Source organism: Carcharhinus amblyrhynchos, chromosome 26, assembly GCF_965287045.1.
Source record: "Carcharhinus amblyrhynchos chromosome 26, sCarAmb.v2.hapA, whole genome shotgun sequence".
NCBI lineage: Eukaryota > Metazoa > Chordata > Chondrichthyes > Carcharhiniformes > Carcharhinidae > Carcharhinus > Carcharhinus amblyrhynchos.
Genome location: NC_137349.1, coordinates 3,205,384 through 3,215,602, shown reverse-complemented (window position 1 = coordinate 3,215,602; position 10,219 = coordinate 3,205,384). Strand labels below are relative to the sequence as shown.

At 37.0% G+C, this 10,219-nt stretch overlaps 1 protein-coding gene across 1 annotated transcript in view; it reads right to left on the bottom strand.

The window, feature by feature from the left end:
* Window positions 1–2,579: 2,579 nt before the first annotated feature.
* Window positions 2,580–10,219, bottom strand: part of LOC145358598 (guanine nucleotide-binding protein G(q) subunit alpha) — a 129,079-nt gene continuing 121,439 nt past the window's right edge. Inside the window, exon 7 of the mRNA XM_080212789.1 lies at window positions 2,580–10,095. Within this exon, the coding sequence (XP_080068915.1) occupies window positions 9,905–10,095 (191 nt within the window). The 3' untranslated portion in view covers window positions 2,580–9,904. The remainder of the gene's footprint in view (window positions 10,096–10,219) is intronic.

Here is a 10,219-nt window from a genome sequence, read left to right as displayed (position 1 = left end):
CCATCCCTCCCCACAATGGCAGGTTCTTCTGATCCCACTGCTGTGAATGGGGTTTCCCATTGTTTGCACCCTTCTTTGCCAAGGAGTGTCTGTCAGCAGCACTGGAAGATCCCGCTGGCAGGAAAATCTCACTCAATATTTCAGGATTATAACTTTTCATCAGAATACACAAAATTAACAGGATTCTGATGACTGGACTAGCTCAATTAATATTGGGTCCTGTTCTCATCTGAACTGCTTACTATTCCAGAATCATCCTGCAATACAAAGGTAGCCCCAGATTTATTTTCTCTACTGCAGGCTGTTTTCATAAACCTCTCTCTAGTCTCCTCCACCCTCACCTCCAGGTGCAAGGAACTCAGGTTTCTGACACCAAGTCACAGAATATCCAATCAGCTATCTCTGCCAAGTCACTAAGCCAAACATCCCAAAGGCTCCCTTCTCCGATTCCCCAAATTTCATATTTCTCTAGTTTCTTTCCTGTCTTCCTGAGCATGGTGTCCATGAGACCCACCTCCATCCGACCCTATTTTCCTTCTGTAACTGATCACCCAATTCCCTACCTTGCATTTATTCTCTGCATTGCAAACCCTATACAGCTGGCATTCCTTATCAATGTTGTAAACTTCAACATTCAAGATCCATTTTGGGCAGCACGGTGATTAGCACTGCTGCTTCACAGCACCAGGGATCTGGGATCCATTCCCAGCTTGGATCGCCATCTGTGTGGAGTTTGCATGTTTCCTCCGCGTTTGCGTGGGTTTCCTCCGGTTTCTTCCCATTGTCTGAAAGATGTGGTTAGGTGCATTGGCCCGAACAGACGCCAGACTGTGGCGACTAGGGAAATTTTACAGTAACTTCATTGCAGGATTAATATAAGCCTTGTGACTAATAAATAAACTCTGCCATTTTGATTGGAGTACTGAGACATCTGACACGTACTTTCTTTTGGCTTCTGTCCAGCCATACTTTGTTCTCTTTGCTGTGTTGATTGTTGCTCCAGTGACCGGACACAGAAGTACAAAATCTATTCTTACTCCAAATTCTCTTTCAATTTCACCTTTGTTGAGATTTCATGTTAAGCTGCATCTTATGACACTCAACTTAGGAATAACTGATCAAATGTATCCACCACTGACGTTGCAAGACAAGATTTTAAAAATGCTGAAGTCCAGAGGATTTTATAAATTGCTGTGCCAAAGAATGCAGCAGAACCTGAAAGCTGATCTTGAGCAGGAACTCTATCACAGAAGTTTAAAAACATTAAAAGGAATTAGCCAGATGAGGCAAATTGAAAAAAAATTAATCACTGCAGAGGAGAACATCATTAGATGTTCGAAGTTAATGATAGCAGTAACTTCCTAATTAAAACAAGTGCTTTGTTTAAAGAGTTATGTATACCCCCAGCAGTGCAGCTCAAATGCGCAATTCAATTTTATCCCCAAGTGAGCTCGATTCCCTTTCAAACAAATTTTGTACCAAGTCATACTTATTTATATCAGGAAGAGACTAAAAGCCACCTTAAAAACTGGAGGAGGACAGAGATTTCTGAGCATCAAGGTGAAGCATTCTAAATGATTGAGAAGGCCAAAAACTTTGAAAAAGCTGTTCACCAGTGGAGACATTCATAATTTATGGGTAGGATTTTTCTCCCTCTGCGCAGCATGTTTAGCAGTGGCAGGAGGTAGCACACCCTCACTGGTGGCAGGATCTTATGGCTCTGCCATTGTCAATGGTGTTTCCCATTGAGTGCACCCCTTGTCTCCACGAAACCTGTGCCTAAGGTGCACTTTTGACGGGACGTCAAGATCCTGGCGGCATGAACGGCAGCAAGATCTTGGCGTATGTCTATAATCTTTCTTCTTTGACTAAGATGTGGACACGTGGAGATGTGGACTAGGGTGGGCACAATAAGAAGTCTCACAACACTGGGTTAAAGTCCAACAGGTTTTTTGGAATCACAAGCTTTTGGAGTGCTACTCCTTCATTATATGAGTGGAGAGGTAGGTTACACAAACACAGCATATATAGACAAAGACAACTGCAAGATAATGGTTGGAATGTGAATCTCAAGCTTGAGACAATTCGCACCTCTTTAATCTGCGCTTACCCCTCTCTCCACTCAGTGTCTGTGTGTCTGGACTTGATTTCCTGAAAAGACTTGCAATCCAACCATTATGTTGCAATTGTGTCTTTGTCTATATATGCTGTGTTTGTGTAACCTACCTCTCCACTCACCTGAAGAAGCAGCGCTCCGAAAGCTCGTGACTCCAAATAGACCTACTGGACTTTAACCTTGAATAACTAAGGCAATTATAACAAGTTAGATTTGGTGGTGAGATAGCTAATTGCAATATGAAAAAATAAATATGCAAAACTGATCCAGCCTTAGGAAATAAATTTCAATAAAACTCAATGTTTATGCCCAACAGTCACCATAGCTCATAACACTTTGGGACCTTGGAGAGAAATGATAAGTAGTTATGTGAAAACCTTGTCTTTTTTGTCAGTCAGTGCTGACACATTACCTGATTATACACTGTATTTTGCAGTAAAATAACGACAAATTGCAAACGATATAGGAACAAAATTTATTCCAATTTCAAACAGAGAATTTCAGGATAAGGATATGAAAATCAAGTCCATGTTTCCATGAGGGTCAAGCAACAGAGGTCAAATTAAACTATTACAAAATTATGGCCGAAAAATACTGTATTAATAACCAGTAAGACCCTTCTTGGGTAATTATTGTACAAGATTTCTTTTATGTTTCAAAAACTATGCCCTTCCCCGACAACAATACATGCATTAAAATGACACAATTTAAAAACAGCAGTTATAGCTCTTAAATAGTTTAAAGTTTCCTTTTAACAGGACCTAATATACAAGTCCAACCTAAATTTCCACCACATTGGCACTTGTAGAGTCTGGCACTACAAAGAAGGGACTTGGCACACTTTAATTCATTATTCTACATAATTTACATTTGGTTTACTTAAAAAAGTGAAAGATCAGTAATACACATTTTAGTTCAATACACCACTGCCAATGGCTGCCATGCCTCAATTTTCTTCACAAAGTTACAAGCATAGAAATACACAACAAAATATGGAGTTTGAATATCCCACCAAATGAATACTAAAATGTTAACAACCCAGACCTATGACAGAACAGCTACTTTGCATGAAGCCAGGACATCTACAGAGGTATAATATTCATTCTATACACAATCTTACTGAAGCCTAAGATGACTTCTCAGCTCAAAATGCATTAATCCCAAATAGCTGAAGAGGCTTATTTTTCCACATGGAGCTTTTTGTACCGTAGCTATTGCAAGGACGTTTCTATATGAATTGCTGTGTTGAGGCAAAGCCAAAGTCTGTATGACAACAATGCCCCATGAACCTTCTCTGTTGACTTGGCAGCACACTGGCAATCAAGATTAAAGTCTTCCTGTCGCTGCAGTCGCTGACACCACTAAGCAATACAATTTGGAAAATTTACATAAACTAGCCATGCTGTGCCTCTGCAGTAGCTATAAATGCCAATGCCACCTTCTCCATTAAGAACAGCTACAGATGGTTCATTAGATTTTCTCTCTCACCCATCCTTCCCGATGCCTGACCAAAATGATACACAACCACTAGCTTTTCAACTTCATAGTGTAGAGAGGTGTAGACAGATGCAACATTGTTAGTTAAGATAATCCATATGTTTTGCTTCCTCAAAAACTGTCTATAACTCAGTAAACAGACCCATTTCTCTGACTTTCCAGTCCTGACTTGCTCATCTACACTTAAGCTGCGTGTACCACTAATTATAACCTGCAAAACTGTAGTAATGTTGTCACATTCACATTTAGTGCTGTTCCCTTTCCAACATAGCCAGAAAGTACAATGAGCAGACAGGTTATCCTCATATCCACAGTACAACAGAAAGGCTTCCATTTGAACAAAATTGAACCCCTATCATCAATAGAGCATTCTTAATGTCCCTATGTTAGGATAGGTAGGCCCCCTATTAATAGTTAACAACAAATAGAAACAAGTGTTGAAGCCAACAACCTAACTGGAAATGTAAGGATGTAGAGAAGTAGAAAAGGGTGAGGGGAGGGGTTATCTTGGGAAAGAGCCTGCTACAGAGAGAAAACATAATGGAAAAATGACAATTGGTAAATTAGAAGAACAAAGCGGGTGAATGCTTCCCCCCATCCACACCAGGAACTTTCATCTGCTCTCCGACACTACCTATTTATTCCATGAGCCCCCGTAGGCTTCACACTTTCTTCCTAGACCGCACCAAAACTTTCCATTGTGACTCACCATGAGCTACAAAAGGAGTCAACTTGATTCACTTTTTCTTTCGCTCATTCTGGAGGGAGAATTGCTGGACCTTTGGGAATTCCCCGTTAACAGCACACAATAGGAATATGAGAAATTCCAGGTACAGGTTAATGTTCTAATGCTCAGATGCCGTGATCGGATGAAAAGTTGGCAATTCTTTCTTCTAAAAGACCTTTTGGCACTTTATTTGTAAATACCATTTTACAGAACAAATGTTGCATCATAAACATTACCATCAATTTCACATAGTGAAACATTAATCTATTTAAAATTTGTTAGCATAACTTCACGCACATGATTTAAATATAGAAGCTGAATCAAGTTCACTAGATTCATTGCTCCTGTTGGAACTGCCAAACTGGAGGTGTGGGAAGGGAGATTGACTAGTGCTTTAAGAATGCTAAACAAGTGAATTATAAAAACTGTATTTTAGTTATAAAAATGATATTCTGGAACTCTCTCCAACAATGCAATGTAAAAGAAATTGAGATTTCAGAAAGTTTTGGCCAAAATAATTAACTGCAAAATAGGGTTAAGTTGCATCCTTATTTAGGTTTGCCTTGTGTTAAAAAAAGCCCAACAAATCTAATTAATCCAATATACTGCATTTCTGAATCAAGAAACAAACACTTACATGGCTGATTTTAACGTAGTAATAAATCTTTGCACGTATTACAGAATTAGTCCAAATCCTGTGATATTTGTCCATCTGTATATAATTACACAAGTAGTACAAACTGTGTCCTTCACCACATAATCTAAACGATCAAATATGCAAAAAGTAAATCAATCACGGTAGATTCAAGTTAACATGCCCACTCAATCCCCAATTTCCCACCTGCTTTCCCAAAATATTTGCAGAACACTGATAAAAGCACAAGTTTATGATAGCGAAAGCAATGTGGAAAAATAGCCTATACAGCTCTCAATACTGTAGAACAGATAGCTAGGAAGATTACTATTACTACTATAATGCAATTGCTAATATGCCAATAATATATTTTTTAAAAAATCAAGAAGCCTTCTAGTCCTCCACAAGGAATAAGACAGAAATTAAAATAGGATTCCTGACAGAAGCTTGGTCCCCTGGTTTAAATACAATACAAAAGAGACATTTCTCATTTTTAGTTTCCTATATCATGCAAGCGTATGCTACATACATTTTATACATTTTTTGCAAATCTGGGTAAAAGTTAAAACCATCTACCACCCTCAATTTGGTAAATTATTTCTCCTCACACAGGGAGCCATATTCATAAAAGTAATTGTGCAAAAAGTGTAAATTGGAATCCCATCCCAACACTTTGCATTGTCATTTTCTTTTGACTATGGATCCATGTTTTCAATACCATGCACGCAAAATTTGTCTAATATACTGAAAACTGCACAGAACCCCAGGGCCAAATATGGATCACCCAGTTAGATTAAAATATGTGTTTTATTTTTAAAAATCCAAAGTGGAAAGGAACTTTTCCTCGGAAACTCTGGATGGCAAAGGGTATAAAGTGAATCAAAATATTATTTACACAGGCTGGTTGGCATTTAGGTTAAAAGAAGCTATACTTTCTTTGTCAAATATTAGAAGTGAAAATTAATGCTTTGTTTACATCCGGAAATGTGAGATTCGAGTTTCCACTGCGATAGATGCGGTGTTGAACTGAATAATCCGAGCTAAAGATGGGTAACATGTGCAAAAGCTACACGTTCTGCAACTATCCATCAAATCTTCAACTACTGTAAACAAACTATGTTAAAAAAAGTCAGTTTTTCCTTTCTAAGGGACTTGGGGAGATATTAGCCAGCCACTTTCAGCTAAAGGATCACTAACAGGCCACAGTAGAAAATTGCTTAGTGTAATTTAAAAATGAGATCATTCAAGAATAATGCTGTCTCCCCGTTGACATTAAAATAAAACATTGTGTTACATTTGATAAAAGTACGCACACAAGAAGTTCAGTTCCAGAATTCTGCTAACTTTCTCTCTGAAACGAATACCCAATTAGGCAAAAATGACATTCTTTCTGGAAAAATTAGATATCGAAAAGTTTAGAACATACGCTACTGCAGGCACTAAGTAATCTGAAGCAGCATTATTCACTGTAAATTCCAATTTGTCCAATATCATTTAGGCAAAGATAAATATATAATATACATTAATACACAGTAGGTATTCATTATAATTAAATCATTTCGACTGAATGGGTAAAAAGGATTGCTACTACTGAAAAGGGCACGGTGTGGCAAATGAGATCCCTCCTAAATTCTGTAAAAATAACTTCAGCTGTAGAAAGTAGATACAGGTAACGTAGGGGCAAAGTTTTACACAATATTTTCAATTGAAGGCATGAATATTCTATTATTTGGCTGATTTAGCTGCAACTAAATCATACCACGCGCTTTCAAGTAAAAGTTTTATTCTGCTATATGACAAATTTTAGCTAGTTAATTACTCTCAGTCAGGGTAACAATATCTAATCAATTTTGAAGTTTTATCCAGCAAACCTAGCTTTCCCCAAATCTTTACTAGGAACTGTAACATTCCCACATACTCTGCTTTTATGAAGATTTCACAACATTTTGGTTCCACTGCTGAATTGCACAGATACACAGATATCTTGTAGTTAACCATCATTTTTTTGGGTTGTTAAATTTACAAGTGTTAATTACAAGGGTAATATAGGAAGAATCAATAGCTGACTAACAATCTTTGTTCTAGCCCTATAGAATATAACGTAAGCATGTACATTACTGACAAATAATTCAGTTTAGGATTAGGTAAGGCACTCTCTGCTTTACTTCACTACCACAGAATTCAACACAGATAGACTCCCTCTTTACTTTCTCCCACCAAACTTCTTAAAATGTATATGGATCATTTCTTTCCTCTCTGGGCAAACTTAAGCATTCACACATTCTAGTCCTGCCAAAACTCCCAAGGCCTTTCATGTAAACTTAAGAGTTAAGGACATATTACTACATTGGTTTATTAAAACAATAGCATTTAGTTTTTTTTAAACAAGAAAGAAGAAATCTTTGCAGGATACTGGAGTGTTTGGTAAAAGTTTGTAGTGTACAGAATATTTGACTGTTTTAGCAACAGCCTAAGTAGAGCAGAAATAAATTAAAAATGAGCAAATACAATCATAATTCTCCTTCAATTATCAGTCTTACCTGACATTAAAGGTATTTTAAATGAAGTCAAGTGTCTATGACAGCTATTACTCCTATATGTAAGAACCCCAGACAAGAACTCAAAATATAATTTTGGAGATTTCAAATTCCTTAGACTTCCCAAGGGTAGGAACACAAGATCTGCACAGGGTAAGTTAATTCAAATGTACCCCATTCATACTTTATGCAAACTTACTCATATATGCCAAACTTCTAATTTTAAAAGTCAATTTTCATAAAGGGGATTGAATTTATAGTAACTATAACTGAAGGCGAAATCACACTACCCACCAAAAACAACCTGTAATATAAATGCCACACAACTGAATTTTCTAGATTTTGAGAGTCAAGTACATCAATCATTTTTAAGTAAAAATGAATTAATATTTGGGGTTGAAGAAACAGTTTCTTGCTGCCACCTGTTTTCACAGAAATCTGCCAATCAAAATCTTAGGCATCTACTTACTGCCCGCTCTTACTACAATGTATTAGGAATAAACTATTGTGCAGACATGCCAACATTTTAGGACCAAAGTACAATTCTCACCATTATATTTGATTATATCAAACTCTCAGCTGACCAAATTACAATTTGAATTATTGTCTACAAACAAACCAAGACTTACTTAGCTCTGAATTATTAGCCATCATTACAAATTACAACCAAAATCAATTAGTTATAATTTTGAACAGTGACATTTGGAAAGGCATTTATTAGATTATAATCAATAATAAAATATAAAACGCTGCATCTTATAACAACTGTTGCTCTAACTCATTCAAGTCTGTTTAATCCAACCCAGTTATTTTAGTTGAGGTTTATTAACCCAACAATTACAGTTTTGGATGTACAGTTCTTTTGTTGGATCACGTGTCAAGCAAATGACAGGGCACCTTCTGCTAACGGAAGTCAGCCACAACAATGAAAGGGCATAATCCAGGAAAGTTAGAGTATACTGAGTGGGCAGCAGCATGATGATTTGAATGCAGGAAAACATACATCTCCAATTATATTAAAAGAAACAGAAAAAGCACAGACATCAGCCCTGTCTAAACATGCCATTCCTGCTTTACCACAATATGCAAGATATGAGTTTGGGAGCCTTCAACTTTTAACAATAGTTCCAATATTCATTTGGAGAAATCAAAACTTTTAAACAAAAGGTACAGTATATTTATGGCACGGTGCAGCATTTATAAAAGCTATCCTTTCACCTTTGTATAGAGAAATCACACAAATTAAGAGCTGTGTAGTGCAACTTTCTTGGCATCTGCATTCCTATGAAACACAGATGGAGGTTTTCTTTTCAAACAGGCCTGATATCATACCTATAATTAAAAAAAATCTGTAAAAGTACCTGACTGCATAAAACTATCCCGCTATTAAAAACTTCCAAGGTTAAAACCCCTCATCTGAGTAAAATTAGCATAAACTGTCAACGTACTTTAGGTTAGCAAGTCATCCTAAAAAAGCCATAACTTGCCATTGTAGTGTACAGCAGTAAAGTTTGGCAACAGCTGAGTATCTGTAAACCAACTCGTACAGAAACATTCTAATCTGAAATCAAGCCTAAGTATACTGGTCCATAAATTAGATAAATACACTTATTTCTTTATACTAGATTTGGCTTCATTTGTTTGCCAAGTAATCATTATTTCCACATCTCAGATTTCTAAGTACTTGAGCAAATTTTCCCCACCCACCCCCTACCCTTTCCCTATGATATTTGCTCAACATGCTATTCCTTAGTGACCTCCCATCTTTGTAGTCTATGGCTGAAATACAGCAAGTAGCAAACTATATGTATAACATCAATAATTTATTTAAAAAAAATCAAAAAATAAATCACAGTATCAATACTTTCTCATTGATCAGAAAAAAAACAAATAAACCAGAAATAGTACATCGATTATGCAAGTGATGGCTTGGTTTCTGTCAGACAGAGTCCTGAAACAACACCACTGTGCACCACAGAGCATATCTGTGATCAGACAGCAGAAGACCAGTATAACTGAAAGAGCAGAGAGCGGGAATGGCATCGCATTTTGATTTGGCAAGTGGAAGAACACCTGCTATTCTTCATTTGAACAAGCATTAAAGAGATTGTAGCTCAAGCCAACTATCTGTTATACAGCTAGTTAAGTGATATTTGAAAAAAAATGGAAATGTAGATTGGCACCCAAAAAGATGCACCTTAAAAATGTGTCCCCTTGCCCCTCCCTGACCCTGCATTGAATAAAACCATTTTTGTTTTTAAAAGAAGCTACAACTCTGTGGACACACACAGACAAGAATCCAGGATGACAATTAGCAGTTTGCAAACTTCACAGATCATAACAATTGCGGTCATTATGGTTTAAATTTTCTTCTTTCCTTTTCTTTGGCCTGGTCAGACCAAATTGTACTCTTTCAGGTTCAGCTGTAGAATTGTATCTTTGACAGCCGCAAAGACGAAACGTATGTTCTCTGTGTCTGTGGCACATGTGAAGTGAGAGTAGATGATTTTGTCACTATCTGGATTCAGGTCAACAAACATCTTCAGGATGAATTCTCGAGCAGCTTGTGCATCTCTCTGTGGACCTAGAAAACACATGCACAAAATAGCAACTGGCTTTTTTTGTTCACAAGCAAGACATAAAGGTTGTATTGCTCTAAAATACTAAATATTGGACATTTTAATACCCAGGAAGCAACCCACAAATTC